Source organism: Eleutherodactylus coqui, chromosome 2 (assembly GCF_035609145.1).
Source record: "Eleutherodactylus coqui strain aEleCoq1 chromosome 2, aEleCoq1.hap1, whole genome shotgun sequence".
NCBI classification, from domain to species: domain Eukaryota; kingdom Metazoa; phylum Chordata; class Amphibia; order Anura; family Eleutherodactylidae; genus Eleutherodactylus; species Eleutherodactylus coqui.
In genome coordinates this window covers 41,685,948-41,704,650 of record NC_089838.1, presented here as the reverse complement: position 1 = coordinate 41,704,650, position 18,703 = coordinate 41,685,948, and the positions used below count along the sequence as shown (strand labels likewise).

General features: G+C 39.8%; 1 protein-coding gene across 2 annotated transcripts in view; it reads left to right on the top strand.

Annotated features, from left to right (window-relative positions):
- LOC136611244 (protocadherin alpha-C2-like) overlaps nucleotides 1-18,703 on the top strand; it is an 82,513-nt gene that overhangs the window by 36,615 nt on the left and 27,195 nt on the right. For both annotated transcript variants that reach the window (XM_066590674.1, XM_066590675.1), the window contains one exon: nucleotides 7,098-7,186. In XM_066590674.1, coding sequence (XP_066446771.1) covers nucleotides 7,098-7,186 — 89 coding nt within the window. The remainder of the gene's footprint in view (nucleotides 1-7,097; nucleotides 7,187-18,703) is intronic.

The window sequence follows — 18,703 nt, the reverse complement described above, 5'->3', positions numbered from 1 at the left end:
CATCTGGGCAAAGTGTTTATGCAATAACAATCGCCTAAACACACGCCCGCACAGAGCAAATAACTCATGGAGAAAAACACAGATAATTAATTAGCTAATGGAGCGATTATCTGTTCATGTAATTTTATGCAAAACCATTGCTAAATCTTTCAATCTTTTGACAGTTCGAGCAATTATCTTTGCATGTAAAAGGGCCTTTAGACTTGTTGATGTTCTTTTGTTGATTCTACCAACACTATAGTTGCAGTGGATTCATTTTTCTCTTTCTAATTAAGTATTGTACTACATCTGTTATCTATTAGGCTGAATATATGATTCGGTAGAGTTCATTAAGAAAAAAATAACCAAATGGCAATTGCCTCTTTCAGAATTGGTGTTGGAATGTAGTGTGGTAAATCACTGTAGCAGGATAGACTAACTTATTGCTAATTCCTAGAAAATCATTTGAAGCGTCAAAATAGTATATGGGGAAGGTACAATAACCCTGGCTCAATACTGCAGCGCCTAAAATACAGGAGGAGCCCCGGATCTACAATCCCCCCATAAAGGACGCAAAAATAACAAAGAGCATCTCCAGCCTTGAAGGTAGACTGGTGATGGAATGTAGTGTAGAATAGATAGCAGTGCAATTGACAAACAAGACAGTCACTGACGTTTGTACTATATACTGTTTGATATGAAAATCTTACTTCAATTTTTGCTTATACTGTAGCTGGATATCTAGGTTAAGTGTACTGATGTCAGATGTCATTATACTTGGGAGTATAAAACATTGAACGGATATCTGAGCAGCAGATGAATGTAATGTAGTCTAAGAAATTGTCTTCTATATTGGACGAATGAACTGATTAAGGATGCTAAAAACTATGACTATGTAAAAGAATTCTAAGATAGCAACAATCACTTCTAAAATCATTTCTAATAATATAAATGATGATATGGGGCCACTCATAAATAACTAAGACAAGTTCAGAGGCTCAAATTCATTATTTAGTTTATGGCAGTTTTATGTCGTAAATTGCACAAGTTCCTTTAATGTTAATTGAGCGTACAATTTATTTTTTACAACATTGAGAAAAGTGGGTGTAGGCTTGTATAACACGTTATTGTATCGAGATGGCTGATTGGTCATGTTTAGCAGGAATGGCATGTGACCATTGTAGCAGAGACTGCAACTCTGGAACTAGATGAAGTGATGATATTTTACTATGAATATAGCTTTTTTTTATATTTTAGCACATTTCCAGTCCATTACATTTTTTCCACTCCTGAAAAACTTCTTTAAGTGTATCGCACCTATGATTTCAGGTAAATTTGACAAGTAGGGAGATTAACTGTAGGCCTCATGAATTGCATTACCAAGTCCTTACTTGTCTATGTTCAATCAGGTTCTAAAATGTTCCACCCATTCACTGGGTTGTGGAGAAGTAATGTGGCCCTTGCATAAAGTGGCAGTCATTTTTAACAATACCATGATGTGACCATATTGGTGTGCAGAAAAACAGTATCTGCAGTTTCTAGGGAGGCCTATTAATTCACAAAGAGCAGGTATATTAGGTTGTGTTCCACTTATCCAAACCATGTCTTCTTCGTCTTCCTGGCCACATTTCTCCTGGTACAGCCCATGCCCAATCCATCCCTGTTACTTGACATAGAGTTTCTGTAAGCATTTTTTTACATTCTTTGTACCTGACTATAGCAAGACTATATGGAAAGATCAAAAGTGAAATTTTAAATATTTTTTTCTGATGATGACAATTATTGCATATTATTTAACCCCTTAATGACGGGGCCTTTTTTTTCCATTTTCGTTTTTTCCTCCCTCCTTTAAAAAAATCATAACTCCTTTACTTATCCATCGACGTCACTGTATGAAGGCTTGTTTTTTGCGGGACGAGTTGTAGTTTTTAATCGTGCTATTTAAAGTACTATATAATGTGCTGAAAAACTTTAAAAAAATTATAAGTGGAGTAAAATGAACGACATTCCGCCATCTTTTAGTGCATCTTGTTTCTACGGCGCACAAACAGCAACATAAACGACATGACAACTTTATTCTGTTGATCAGTACAATTGCTACGATACCAGATTTGCATAATTTTTTATTAACTATACTATTTTTTTTTCAAAGACATTTAATTTTTTTCAATTATTTTCTGCCGTCATCTTGTGCGCGCAATAACTTTTAAATTTTTCCGTCGACGTAGTTGAGCAAGGGCTTATTTTTTTCAGGATGTCCTGTAGTTTCCGATAGTACCAATTCGGAATACATACGACTTTTTGATCGCTTTTTATTGCGTTTTTTCTGAAAGACAGGGTAACTGAAAAAGTGCATTTCTGGCGTTCTTTTTTTTTTCTTTTTCGGACGAGGTTCACCATGCAGGAAACATAATATGCTACTTTGATAGATTGTACTTTTACGGATGCGGCGATACCAAATATATATTTTTATTTTATGATTTAGATTTTTTAATAATAGATATGGCAAAAGGGGGGGGGGGGGGACTACAAACAGCAATGCTTTGATCGCTCCTGCAGTATGTCGTAGTGCTATAGCATTACATCATACTGCCATTTGACAGGCAGTCTATCAAGCCACCCCATGGGGATAGCTTGATAGGCAGTCTGCTAAGGCAGCCCTGGGGCCTTTCAAAAGGCCCCCGGCTGCCATGACACCTGCATGGGGGACATCTCAGCCGCGGGGGCAGCATACATACCCCGACGCTCCAGGACATAAATATGTGAACATATGTCTGATCAGTGGAATCACTGCATTTCACTGGAAGGTTTCTGGCTTGGTATCAGTTACTTAGCTCCCATTTATCATCATGGTACCTTTTCACTTGTGTTCTTGAGCTTTCAATGCTGGTTTTCTACCGTTACGTTTTATATATTCTACTGTATTACAATTGTTTGGATTGGTTACAAAGCAGCATTTCCACTAATCATGGTATGGCCTATGAATTTATTGTTAAAGAGTAGATTAGCCACATAGTAATTGGCAGTCAGAGACCTCAACACAGAATGTAGATCTCACTGTTTGCTTTAATTCTGTGAATTCCCCGAGGGCTGCGTTGTCTGGCTGCATGTTGTCTAGCTCTATCCTAAGTATTCAGCATAATGGAGTTGACAACATCAAGTATACACAAAAGTGCATGATATAGGACACTGGGAAATGTGTTGACTTTCCCTGTAAGAGCTTTGCTCATATACAGCACATTGCATATTGACTAGATGTGACACCAGAATTCTAGTTCTCAAGAGAAATCTCTAAATTTCATGTATCTACTGTACATCCATGACCACCATTACAACTGAGGAAAATAGGACATATAAAAGTGTCTTAGTAACACAGGCACATATCCCTAAATGTATTATCACTTACATTTATTTCTATAATTGACCCAGTAACGTATGTACACTTAAAAGGGGGGTCCAACTATTTTTTTTTTTTAAACAAGTAAACATGTCATAAAATATGAAAATAAACCATGCTCACTTCTATTCATCCCCTGACTGCTGCAGCCAATCAAATGCCACAGCAGTAACACCTGTTCTCCTGGCACCAGTGCTCACATCCTGGGCGCCATGATGCCAGAAGTTCCTGACGGTGTTGGTGTGGCCTTTAATTGGCTGCAGCAGTCATGTGACTTTTGCTGTTTTAGGGTGGCTTCACACGAGCGTTTTTTTGTGCATACATTGGTGCATACATAGGGGCGCACCTATGTACGTGCAAAAACACGCGTGTATGAAGGTCAGTACATTGCCTTCAATGGAGCCGTGGCTGCTGCCGGAGACTCCATGGAAAACAAAGGGTCTGCCGGAACCCTAGAATTGTTTTTCATATAAGTGGCTTTACATATAAGCCCTTTCCTGAAAAACAAGAATTTTAGTGTAAAAAAAAAAATAGTATTATATATTTCATATAATTAGATTAAATTAGATGTTAGCTATTTAAACATTTATAAGTTATAAAGGTCAAAATTGAATGTTTACTGCAAAATGTGCATTAAAAGGATTGTCCGACTAAAAAAAAAAAAAAATAAAATAAAAGAAGTGGACATGTTCTAAAATAAACTATACTCACTTTTCCCTCTGGGAAATGCTGCAGCTGGTTCTACAATGATGCCAGTCTAAGGGTGGCTTCACACGAGTGTGTTTTTGTGTGTGCATACGTGCGCACAAAAACACACCTCTACTAGAACCAATGCATTCCCTATGGTAAATATCAGGGAAAGAAACACCAGGGAAGACAGAGAAAGGTGCTACATTGGTGTAGTAACGTTAAAAGCCAAAAATAGGAGATGAATAGTTAATCTTCTCACCTGGAAAAGTTGTGTTAAGTATGAGCACAACTACATGAAAATGCTTTAAGGAGCTTGACCAAGATAGTGATTCATATTTCCCACCATGAGAGCCTTCCCTGGGGTTCCCAAATGGGTCAACAGCAGAAAGTACAACAGAACTTGGCGTTGCTCCCAGAACACACATTGTCAAAAACTACTTTAAAAATTTAACAGCGGTTTTTATTTGACAAAATGAAACAACCCCAAACCGAGTCCTTCTTCAGGCATGCCTAAAACACAGAAATGACAAGTATTCATAAAGCCATAACACAAAACCACACCTTATGGTTGGGGCACAGCGACATCACCGCAATCATTTCATTAGCAATAAGTCTAACTCTTAATGCATACATAAAAATCATACTTCATACATAAAATATCATAATTCATGCAAAAGAAATACATGTATCCACAATTAATTATTCAAAAACAATAAATCTATAAAAAGCCATAATTCATATCAACAATCCATATCATAAACAATGATAAACAACAATCTCTTACATGGATTGTTAATGAACACATGTATCTCTAAATTATGGTATAGGCCATATGAACTATGGGTTATTATTGTAGATATGAGTCATTTCAGATATGAATATTTAGAAATGATTTATGGTTTTATATAGATTACATACTACCCCTGAGTAGTGGTGAGTGTACATTTCAAAATTTTGATTCAGCCAGTTTGCTGAATTAGGGTAAAAAGATTGGTTCAGTCTGAATTAGGCCCCCTGTCCACAAGCGTTGCGGTATCCCGTGGTGGAACTCTGCCGCGGGAGCCGCCGCTGGGAACAGGAGCTGCAGACGAATCTCCACAGGTCAGCCTAATCTGATAGATAGGCTGACCGCGGGGCAATTCGCAGCATGCTGCGAATTGCCGGCCGCAAGCGGAGAATCGCAATGCTTCTCCACTCATGGACAGGGGGCCGACGCTTTCCATAGCAATGCTATGGAAAGCTTCAGACGGTGTGATTCGCCGTGGACAGGGGGCTTTAGTTGTAACCAAACTGGAACTTCACCAATACCCCTAAAACTGGTGTATAACACTCTCTAAGAATCATAGAAGCCTGCATAACACTCTTAATTCACCCAGGAGTTCATCGAAATACTTTAGAGTAGAGATGAGCGAACGTACTCGGTAAGGGCGATTTAGCAATCGAGCACCGCGATTTTCGAGTACTTCACTACTCGGGTGAAAAGTACTCGGGTGCACTGTGGGTGAGCGGGGGGTTGCAGCGGGGAGTGGGGGGGAGAGGGAGAAAGAGAGGGCTCCCCCCTGTTCCCCGCTGCTACCCCCCACTCCCCTCTGCAACCCCCTGCCCCACGGCGCACCCGAGTACTTTTCACCCGAGTAGTGAAGTACTCGAAAATCGCGGTGCTCGATTGCGAAATCGCCCTTACCGAGTACGTTCGCTCATCTCTACTTTAGAGCTGTTTTTAAGGCAATGTTAATGAAGAAAAGAAAAAGAAGAAGGGGGAAAAAAGGAACAATTAAAATTAAAAACAAGGAAAAGAAGGTAATAGAAGAAGGAAAAATAAGAAGGAAAACAATGAAAGAAGAAGAATTATTTTAGCGGGTGCCAAGCCAAATTTTTAGCAAAGATTGTCCCGAAACAGGTTTCGACTGTTTTGGTTCATTCAACACTACCAAATAAGCTGGATAAAAAAACAGAGTATTTTGCTTTTTAACTGCTTATATTTGCTGTAATTTCTGTATTTCAGTTTTCAAGTTCTTAGAGGACAAAATAATCACAAATAGTGGATATGTAATTATATTATACCTTTTATAACATAAATGAAAATATGAGCCAAAATGCATATCTTCACTGAGCCTCATAATAGATTGACACTTCATTATTTTCACAGGCAGAATTATAATGAAAGGTAACACCTATATAGATAACACAAGATTCACCATTCACCAGGTCACAGCTCATCTCCTTCTCCCTCTGAACAATGACTTCTGCAATTTGATTATACATTCCCTGCCATGTGTTATGTTTGTGACAGTTCACATCCGATGTTGTGTACCTGATCCTGTGCAGTAAATGTTCTGTTGGCGCTCTTTATTTTGGAGAAACAGGACAAAAACTGAAAGCAAGGATGAGATCTCATCGCCACACAAATAAAGAGAGAAAAACAGAATTACATGTGGCCGAGCACTTTTCTAGTCACAGACACAACATAGCACAGATGAAAGTGGGGAGTACAAATTTATAACAACTTTTGACACTTACAACAGAGGGTTAAATTCTTCAAGAGGATTCATGCGTGACTGGGAACTATGATACATCTATAGCACAGATAACATTGCTGGCCTGGTGATTCCCTAACACTAATTCAGAGACCATAAAACCGTCACATCTTTATCAGTTGACTATTTAAGTATCTAATAATTTCTCTACTCATCCTGTTGTGGAATTCTTTTAAGTGCAAATTAATCACATCATGTCTGTGCCTTGTCATAAGTATGTGTATATATATATATATATATATATATATATATATATGCCTGCCTCTTCTGATTTATTTCATTATGCCTGAGGAAGAATCCTGAGAGGTCTGAAAGCTCGCTATAATATCATGTACTTTGTGAGCCATTAAAAGAAATCCTATCTACAAGATTATTTGGTTTCTCTTGCTGCGAGCAATCACATTTGTGACAGTGTTCTGTGTATGTCAGTTCTGTGAAATTGTGTTGCAAATATGCCTTACCTTAATCTGAATATTAATTATTGTCTTGTACAGTGCTGTACATATGGAAGGAGCAGCAGTCTTACGTGGCGCTCCGGTAGGACTCGAACAACAGTGGCCAACGGTTTCCAGTGCAACACCAGGTAAATACAACTTCTTCAATTAACAAATAAATATGAAAAATACAAATTTGCATATTTGCAAAAATATGTTTAAGCTGAAATATTACTATCAGTGCGTGGTAAACTAGATTTGTAAACTGTGCTATGCACATGGGGAATACTTAAATTATGTATTAAGATTTTATTTGCATTTTATGAAATAAAAATAAAAGGTCAACTTTCTTTTCTGAAGCAGCATGACTTCAGTCCATGAAATGTGTCTGATATAACAGCCCATTATCTTGAATAAGCTAAGCCAATAACATTGCTGAGGTCTAAGATCAGAGGCTCAAACCCACCCCCCCAAAAAAATTACACTGGTTTCCGAGGGAATCAACAAAAATAGCATTCCAACAGAACCTTGGATAGTACCATAGACTTTAATGGGACCACCTTGGTCTCCATTTGACATGATTTCAGCTTCTTTCCTGCATTTTGGGAGGACGGAAAAGTGTAATCAACTATGCTATTCAGTCCTCCAAAATAAACTAAATACAACAGAAGCACCTCAAAGAGACACCCAAACAGTCACATTTGTCTAAGCAAAACTGCCATGTAGCACGACAACATCCCACTAACATCAAACGTATTGCAGTTGCAGTGCAAGTTTCAGCTTGCTCTGAAACTGTGCCTATAGCTTGCACTGTGATTCCATTGAGTTCAATTGCAGAACAATATTGCTGTGATACACTGGGGTTTTGGTTGCACAACTACTGTTGTGGACAAAATCATGTAGCTCTAGTCTAACTCTGAGGCCTAATGTCCACGGCCTGACCAGATTTCGTATGTAGGATATATGCACTCCTTACTCAGTAAGTAACGGCCATTTTTCTATGATTGTTTTTAATTTTTTTTATTTCCCTTTCTGTGATGCATTTATATTAGTGTAGGGACCCACTACAATGCAAGGAACCGTGAAGTGGTTAGTGGGCTCATGTATCTTGGCCAACATCCAACCAATGCCTTGCATTTATTATCTATCATTCACATGCAGTGTGGCATTAAGACTCCAGGGGGAGCCTAGGGTGGCAGTACCAATGTGGTTCACTGATGGATATGCAGGGCAACCCGCCGAATTATTATGGCGTCATTAATAGGTTGCTGGTCTGCATGGTGAACTACATATATCAGAATGGTCTGGCACCCTGTATCAACTATGTGTGGGAGTGTACGCCAAGCATCCACCCCCCTCATTATCAGGAGGCAGTGTGAGTGGTTGTTTTATCGGTGTCCTGCACAGGTGTTATTGGCTCCTCCATTTGGTAGTCAGCTACCTGCATGGTGAGAGGAGGATGCATCTATATGCACTCCTCAGTCAGTAAGTAACGGCCATTTTTCTGTGATTGAAGTTATAGATGGAGTTACAAGGATTTCAATGATACAAAGGTGGTAACATAAAGGGGTTCTCCCAACATCACATTGGTAACTCACTGAGTATTATATCTGAAATTAATAAACTTTGCAGAAACGCCCACTTTTTGAAAATGGACCAGTCCTGACTTCTCACTTCCCTAAACATCCCATGTCCACTCTCCGTTTACTTTGCCCCTGGACACATCCTCCAGTTGCTCTTTACCCTGGTTGAGCATGCTCAGTTCAGCTTGCCTTTATCCTTGTGTGATTGCTCTGTCCCTGCCTTTAGCACACAGGATGAGCATACTGTAGCTCCGCTCGGTCTCCCTGCTATGGGGAAATCCTGAAGCAGTCCAGGGCTTCTCTCTCTCCTCCTGGAACAGCTGAACTTTTTTAAGCACAGTTGCTCCAGTAAGCAGCTGCCCATTCACACGGTTTTTAGCACCGTATAAGCACAATTTTTTCATCCACCTATACTGCGCTAAAACAGCGCTTGTGTGAACAAGGCCTTACATAGCTCCCTCCTTTTCTCACACTGTGACAGCTAAGGCTCTGCTGGTTCCGCTCTCCTTCTCTCGCTCTGTAAATATTGCTCACATTTGAATTATTTGAGTATATTTTACAACATTCCAACCTGGAAAAAGGAAAATGACAACATGAAATCATTGTTAGGAAATGGAGAAAAAGACTTCGGCGCTCGTGTGGAATAGATCGTGGTATTCAGTCGCTTAGATATCTTAGTAAATCGCAATTATTTTATTTAAGAACTATGAGCAACGTGTTTCGGCTAGTGTAGCCTTTTTTAAGCTCTGTAGAGCTTGACCACTAGTTCCCTTGACCACTGTATCTTCCACTGGTAGACCAAGCACATTCTTACAAAGCAATGGGAATTTCATGTTATTTATGCCACCATACTTACAGTGGATATAAAAAAAATCTACACATCACCGTTAAAAAGCCATGCTTTTGTCATGTTAAAAGATGTGACAAAGATGAATCTTCAATGTGACCCATTATCTATACAATTCCATTGAAAAAAAAATTGAAATCTTTTTGGGTGGAAAAATAAAAATAGCAAAACTAATATAATGGGGTTGCATTAGTGTTATGAAAAGTCTGATGGAGAATTTCTCACATTTTTAAGCAGACAGAAGTAAATTAATGTTTCATTCTTTTAAATAAATATTTATTCTTTTGACCTTCTGATCACTGCAAAGGTGGCATAACTAGAAATGATAGGGTCCAATATCATAGTCATAGACCTTCTATTTTATTGACTGTAAGCTGAACTTCAGTAATGCAAATTGCAGCCAATCCATGCCTGAGCAGAAACTAAAGGATAAGGTAAAGCCAAATATTACATTTTCTGTACAATTGACAAACCTAATGGTGAAGCAAAATAGCGCAAAGTCATGTTTATGAATCAGAGAGGGCACTTTCAGTCTTCAGGCTTCCTATTGGGTAATATAGCTGTGGTTATATCTGTGCTAATGACATTACTACCTGCCAAGATACCATGCAATGTTATTCCTATTTCTCATGTGAAGCAACTTGAACAATAACTTCTCAAAAAGTGATTCTTTAGAGGCTGTCTAATCTTCTTGTAATCATTAGCAGGACAAGCTCTTTTGATGCCCAAAGCAGAGTTTTCAGAATATAACTCACTAAAGGCTGATTTAGACACAATGATTATCGCTCAAAAGATGTCACTCAAGTGACTTCTGAGCGATCATCGTTGTATCATTTACAGCGCAAGATGATCGCTCAAGATGAGCGATCACCTTGTGCTGCCAGCGGAGGCTGCAGAAGACAAGCAGGGTGTCCCCAATTGTCTTCTGCATGCAGCTATTCCCCCTGTTATACGGCCGAGCGCTGGGAGCAGAGGATGCAGAAGACTAGCGGGGTGTCCCTGCTTGTCTTCTGCATACAGATGTTTTCTGCACTGTTATATAGTCGAGCGCTCCATGCCAGGTATGGAAAACAGACCTGGATCGCTCTGTTCTTCATACCAAGCCTGTTATCAGGGACGGGATACAGCTGAAACAATAGTATCAGCTGTATCCCGCTGTGAATCCCTGATAAGGCTCATCGTCGTCTTTCAGCACGCTGAAAGACAACGATGGGCGACGGCTTAATGAAATGTGCACGATGGGCGAACATTTACTGTTTTTGAGCGAATTTTGAGCAATAATCGTTGTGTCTAAATGGGTCTTTACTCGACCACTGTAGTTTTGGTACCTTTACATGGGGTGACTATCACCCAAATTATCACTTAAAACAGCCAATTTAGGAAATGATTGTCACTAGTACACACGGCTGCTGACTAATTGAAAAATCAGAGTTACTTCTCAGATTTGTTTGGTTTTTAGCAAAACTGAAAAGCAAGCGACTGTTGGGCCGTGTAAACTATTCAACTATGAATGACTGCCTATTACTGGGAATGGAGGTGGGCAGACTTGAACGATTTCCTGCCCACTCTGCCTCCATTCGCAGAACAAATATCATTCCTCTGTAAGGCCGCCTGCACACGGGGGGATTCCGCATGCGGAATTCCGTAGCGGAATCCCGCTCTGGCAGCAGTGGCATCCATGCTTACCTGCTTTCTTTTTCTCTTACCTGTACTGTAGTTGGTCCACATGGCTCGCCGTTGGACATGTGCAAAACAGATTTTTTTTTAACTCCTGCTTTTCCCGCATCATCGCCTAGCGATGACGTGGAATCCGCATCCTTTCCACAATGTCAATTGCGGAAGGGAAACGGATCGGACGACTTCCATTGACTTCAATAGAAGCCGTCAACATGGAATCTGTGCAAAAATGGAGCATGCTGCAATCTTTCCCCCACAAGCGGAGGCTGCAATTGGTTTCTGCTTGTCTGCAGAAAGAATCATTTTTCCACAGCATACTATGGGCGGTATTTACTGCAGAATCTGAAGGGGAACAATCCAGATCCCACAATGTAAATCCCCCCTTGTGCAGGTTGCCTTAAGCACAGGAGCAATCACCAGGCAAGTATAGGTGTAGCTGGCAGATAGATAATTATTCATTTAATTGGTCACAGTCTATCGTCTTTCAACCCAAATTCCTCGAGTTCATCTACAGTAGCTCCATTCACCACAGCACAATCCAGTCCTGGTGGTAGACCTAGAACCATACAAAGTGCAGCATGAGCAGCAGCTATCAAGTGGCAACCAAAAACAGCAGGTTAAATGGCACAAGCCCCTTCAATCTTGGTGGCAGATTATGAAATCACTCAATACAGGTGTAAAATATATTGTGCATTAAATATGCAATATTTATATCTAACCTCATTAAAGTTTTAGCCTTTTTTCTAAGAATTCAATTTGAGAGAAATACTTGGAGACAAAGTTAAGAGCTGTCTTATAAGAGCTGTCTTATTAGAGCTGTCTCTTTTACTGCTGACTTCAGTTGAAATAACATGATTAAAAATACATGAAGTCAGTGTTAAACTTACAAGCAGAGCGTCTGCCTTACTGATGTCTTCATGCACTCAACATTTTTATCTTGTTTTGCTTTTTTCAATTCCCTACAGCATTTGATTTTAATTCCCTGCATCTGATTTTAATTCACTTTCCTTTCCTTCTGTGTTTCCTTTTGACTTTGTCTCTGTTTCTTTTGATCCCTCCTATGCACCTAGCTCTGATTCTTTTGGGGGGAGGGAGGGCATCCACTCTCAATTGCCATGTGCACAAAACCTACAATGCTACGAGAAGTCCCTACAAATCCTTATTATGTTGCAGTTCAGGTAAGGTAAAGATAAAGTCCCCTGGTGCAAGCACCGAGTCATTACTGACTCCTAGGGTGACGTTTTCTTGGCAGACTATTTTTGCGGGGTGGTTTGCCATTGCCTTCCCCCGTCATCTTTACCTCCCAGCAAGCTTGGTACTTATTTTCCCGACCTCAAAAAGATGGAAGGCTGAGTCAAACTTGAGCCAGCTACCTGAACCATGCAGGGGTTGAGCCCTCAACCTTCGGGTCATGAGCTAAAGCTTTTGTTAGGGCATTTCTGCTGCCTTAACAGTCTACGTGACACAAGGCTCTACCCAGCACTGTATTCTGCCCTAAAAAAAAATACCTCCATAAAGTGACCTGCATTTGAAGCATACTACAGTTTTTTATCATGCATTTACACTGTAGCACAACGATATACAGCATGAGCAGACATGTACCATATAAGAGTAGCCTATTTTATTCAGTCCACCAAGTCTACAAGCAGCTGCCTGTGTGTGTTAATTAAAGCTAGTGATCACGCTGTTATATTTGCTGTATAGCTGTGAACCTTGATAAACAATCATGTTCATGTATCATTCATGCCTTCATTATTATTAGAAATACCGGTATATGCACAGCAAATCTTGGCTTGGGCCAAATATTTCCATTGATTGATGATACTCCATATAATGACCACAATGACATTATGCTCAAACACTAATCTGCCAATCTTGCAAATTTGGAGGTTTTAGTCTGCTTTGAGAACTTATCTAGATATACAGTAGATTGAGAAAGCCTGTTAGTCAGCATAAGAGTATCCCTTGATGTACACTAATGTATTTGCAAGTGCACTTACTTGAAATTTTAAGCAAACCATTTAAGGTTTCATCCTTTAATTATTTATAACATGCCAATAAGCTTAAATAATATCAAATATTACATTTTAAATAGCTGAAAGCTAAGGAAAAGCAAGGCAAAGGTTATTTGCTTCGTTCTGCTATATTGCAGATAGATTTAGATACATTGCAGGTTTAGGCAGAAAAGTTAAATTAAATTAAAAGGAGTTTTCCAGATTTAGGGATTTTCACAAGGGCATATTTGGACCCATTATAGCTTATGAGGGTATAAACATAAGCAATTTTTCACATGGACCCATAGTCTGTCTGAAAATAATTTTCTATTTTATTTCATATCAAGGATAAGAATAGGACATGCAATGGGCACTGTCCATGCAGATTGGATGGCATGCAGATAGGTGTCCGTGTGTTGATCAATGTGAGTTACGCCCAAGATTCTCAGGCACAACTCATACTCATCCATCAGAATAAAGCCTTAGACTATGAGGCTAGATCATCAATACCAGATCAGCAGGGGCTGGCTGGAGCCACAGTGCATGGAGCCACTGTAAGCCAGAAACACACAGCTCCATACACTGAACAGAAGCCCAAAATTGAGCTGCAGACCTAGTCCTATGGCAGCAATTTGTATTCTCTGCTGACCCTTTACATCAACAAGTAATTTACATCTAAAGAATCCTCTTTCGCTAGATGTTTTTTCACACCATTCTATATACTGTCCACAGTGTTGCACAAGAAAGCCCTACAAGCACTGGCGTAATTATAGGGGATGCGGTTGCACTCGGCCTAGGAACCTTAGGGGGCTCATAAGGCTTCTCTTCTCCATACAACGAGCCCAGTACTATGAATAAAGCATTATTGTTGGGGGCCCTATTACTGGTTTTGCATGGGGGCCCAGAAGCTTCAAGTTACGCCTCTGTGTTAAGGGGTTAAGAGAAGTTGGGGGGCCCCAAGATAAACTTTTGCACCTGGGCCCATGAACCTTTAGCTTTGCACCTGCAAGGTTGGCAGTTCTTGAAATACTGGCCCTGGCTTGTTTAGCACTGATGACCAGGCCTCAATCAAAGTCAGTCAAATCCCTCAATTTTCCCACTGAAACTGATCCACAGAAAACTTGCTCACTTGATTTTCTGCTGTACTCCTAGGTCATGGTTCTAATTTCCATTCATGGAAGCTCTAATTGTGAAAGGTAGCTGTCTCTAATGAAGTAGCCATTCATTGTAGGCTCCACACTTTTCCTATTTTCATTACGAGGATTATGGGAAGCCATTCAGAAAACTGTCCATAATGATATCATGTTTAGTGCTCACATGATTATGCAGTGCCTAGTAACTTTAGCTTTGTACTTGTGCAATGCTAGCACTATTACATGGATGACTAGGTTCTATGTTGATGGTTCTTAGATCTTAGTCCCATGACTTTGTGCATCTCTACTGCTCCAGTATAAACCACTGCAATTGCAAGACTTCATCAAATGAGCACTACTGTGGATGTGACATTGATATGGAAGAGCATGTCATCACAGGTTTCCAGAATAAGAAACAGCAGGAGACTGGCCAATAATATCAAAAAGTGACATTGACTGTGGTGCTAAAATGGGCCATGCTATTTTTTTTCTGAATTTCATGAGTAAGACTATTAAGGAACATGCACATGCTGTATTTTTTCTTCTTTGTCTAAACAAAGAGCCTCCTAATTGAGAAAAGCAGAACCAGGTCAACTGCCAAATGTATTTATGTTATTCTGTAGGTCCTCATTGGCCTGTGGGTATTGCAGAAACAGAGGAACAACATAAAGTAATTGAACAGATAAATCTAAAACCTTAAGGAGATGATAGGAAATCGTATTCATGCATCTAGTAGATCTTCATAAATAAGGAGTTCACTTACTGCTTTTCATATTAATTAGATGCATGGAAATACTTGTTAGCAGAACCAGTATGATTTATAGTGTGAATGAAGAGAGGTGGCAAGCAGCACTTTACACATTTTTTTACTGTAGACAGAAAATCTCCAGTTGTTGGAGGTGATAATAACACAAACTGTATGCTGAGCAGATACTGTTATGCTTCTTTACTTAATTATTTGGTACTATACGTTGCATACAGTTTATATTGTAGTAAAAAAAAAAAACAGCAAATCTACATAACAAGGATATTTTACTAATTTACTTATTCATTTACAACTATCCACCTGGATCGATGCATCAGTATCAATGAATGGTGACCCAGATAGCATTAGCTAATTTATTTTGTTACATACCAAGATTAATAGACAATGTAAATTTCAAAATACACGTTATGTTGTAGATTTACTTAGACTTTCTAATAATGAGACTATGCAGTCTAAAAATGAATCCTACCTATCGCAGTGACTCAGACTGATGATAAATCTGGTGTGGATTTAGACTAAGTTTATACCACCTATTAGTCGGTTCATTTTAGTGCACAATGTCACATTTAGACTGTACGGCCTTTTTAGTGGAACCAGGTCTACTTTCCATGAAGCCACGCCGCTTTTTCGGATGTGGTGAAAAAAAGTGTCTAAACACATCATAGATGTGGTACAAAACATTTTTCAGCAGTTTTTTCTGCTTTCAATATTTTCCTAAATCAGAAGTAACTAGTGAGCAACACATGAAATGGGCGCACTTAACGAGGAGATGAAAAGGGACATGGGACACCCTTCTGTAGGTGCAACTATAAGGGGTAAACAATATTCCAATCAGACTACAAATTGAGCACAGTACATACCCCAAATGGCCCACACGTTAAAGAATATCAATACTGCCACCATTTATTAAATATGGGCAATAAGCTCCACCAGCATCACAAACTCAACATACGCATTGCGTCTTAGCAATAAATGGGTACCAAAAGCCATAATTGAAACTCTATGAAGATGTTGAAAGTTCTTTAGGGCAAAAAAAGCAAAACTATAACATTTTTTTACTTGAACCCCTGTCTAACATGTATCATACAAATATGGCACATGTTGGGGTGTCAATGTGGGGAGAAGACTTAGGATCTGAGCCTACTTTGCACACAATGAATTTTGGCTGTCTTTAACAGCTGACACATGGCCGAGATCAGAGGTAACTTAGTATTGACAGTGGCATTTAAATGTCCTGACAGAGGGTGCTCTCTCTGTCTCCTAAACTGCCCCCTGCAATGAGATCACAGGGTGCTGCTTGTTTCCACTGCAACCAGGGGCCTTGTGAAGGCCTCCAGCCTACCATGGATTCCTGGCCTGTTAAGCCGTCTATGGTGTGAAAAAAAGAAAACAAGAAACCACAATGCCAGAAGAGTGCTTTTCTGGTCACCCCATCTCCATAAAAAATTGAATAAAAAGCAAGCAAAAGGTCGCATGTACCTCAAAATGGTACTAATAGAAATTAAACATCGCCCTACAAAAAACAAGCTCTCAAACCAGCCAATCAATGGAAAAAGAAGTATTATTAAGTAAAAGGTATTTTATTTTTTAAAATGATACAACATTAAAGATGGAATAAATTTGGTATCACTGTAATCGTACCTACCCAGAGAATAAAGGTAATGTTTAATTTTTTTCCATCGCTGGGTGGCATTGGAAGGACAATCCCCTTCTCTCTGGGTCAGCCCACGAGAGGGCAATTCATTATTCATTCACAATGCCATCTACCACTTTTTGACCACCAACTATGAAATATTATAACACTTCATTCCAACCCAATATGGAAACTCATACATTAACAGGTAATATTTACACAGAACAGAGTTTGGGAGGCAAGTCGAGGGGAGGAAATAATTATTTTATTAATAAAATAACTAGTGATGAGCGAACGTGTCCGTTACGGACACATCCGCACCCGGACACCGGCTTTGCCGAACACTGCAGTGTTCGCGCGTAAGTGTCCGGGTGCCGCCGGGGGGCGGGGAGATGCGCGGCGGCGCGGGCGGCAGTAGCGGGGAACAGGGGGGAGCCCTCTCTCTCTCCCTCTCCCCCCCACTCCCCGCCGCACCCCCCCGCGCTGCCACGGCGGCCCCCGAACTTTTTCGCCCGAACACTGAAGTGTTCGCAAAGTTCGGTGTTCGGGCGAAAAAGGGGCGGGGCCGAACGTGTTCGCTCATCTCTAAAAATAACCCATTTATCACATTATCTCCAGCAATATTTTTTTTAATGCATCCCAAAAGTGTAGCTACCGTATATTACAAAACACTTAGTATTATTTTGATCTCCACATTGTTCCTCTTTTTCCTAAGGGACGTTTACATGGGCCGATTATGAAGCATGAATGTTTGTTTGGTTTGGCCTTAATATTGGCTTGATCTCTGATTGAAGTCTGTATCAAGCCTGAACGCTAAAGCCTGAGTATATCCTGTTTCCTATGTCACCCTGCAACCTGAACCTGTGACTTATTCATTCATATGATAGTATCATGATTTGCCAATTCTAATCTGTGATTCGAATGAGACGTCCAGCTTCAAACTATTGATGGCCTGTCCCCTGCCAATCAGCTGTCTGCTGGGCCAGTGCACTTATGTACAGAGCTGATTTCTGAATTTAGGCCACTACCGTGGAAGCAAAGCTGTATGTATTCTGCACACAACAGCTCCATACATGAGCTTATCGGCCTGACGAATAGCTGATCAGTGAGGATTCTGTATGGTGGACTCCTTTTAATCTACTATTGAGGGCCTATCTTTAGGATAGGTCATCAATACTTTAAAGTGGGAAACTTCTTTAAACAATGGCAGTTTATCTATCAATCATCATTATCATGATATACTGAGGGGATCTTTCATGTCCCATGCTCCTTTTGAGACCCCATGTTGTAGTGATAAGGAAGTTACTGAGTTAAGGCCCTTTTACGCGGGCCGCCAGTCATTTAAATGACTGCATGAGCGCTGACGTGACCACTAAGGTCATTAGCACTCATGCATAGCACAAGTGAATGAGCAGTGAGCAACTTTTTTTGCATTTACACATAAAGATTATTGCTCAAATTTGTTCATTTGAATGAATTGTGAGAGATAATTATTACATGTAAATTGGCCTCCGCTGTTGTCTCCCGTCTTGTGCCCAATACACAAACCCAGACCATGTGGCTTGGAGAACTAATACTGCTATTAATCACATGAGGAATTAATAATGGAGATTATGGGGCATCCAAAGATACCAGCCTAACAGTGGTTATATTCTTAGAACCACATGCACTACACAACCATTGGTTGCCAGAAATTCCTGCAGCTCCTTTAATGTTGCAGTAGGCCTCTTGGCAGCCTCCCGAGCCAATTTTCTTCTGGTCTTTTCATCAATTTTCGAGGTATGCCGAATTCTTGGTAATGTTACTGCTGTGCCAAATTTAATCCACCTCTTGATGACCGTATTTACTGTATTCCATGGTATATGTAAAGCCTTGGAGCTTTTATGCTGCCACCATGATGCTCTTAACAAATGTTATGCAGAATGTGCACAGTGATAAAAAAGTAAAATTACAATTAATTACATCCTTGGTACATATTTTGATTTTAGGTCTCATTCCATAAGATTCAATTCTTTAACTAATTAGTCGAAGTT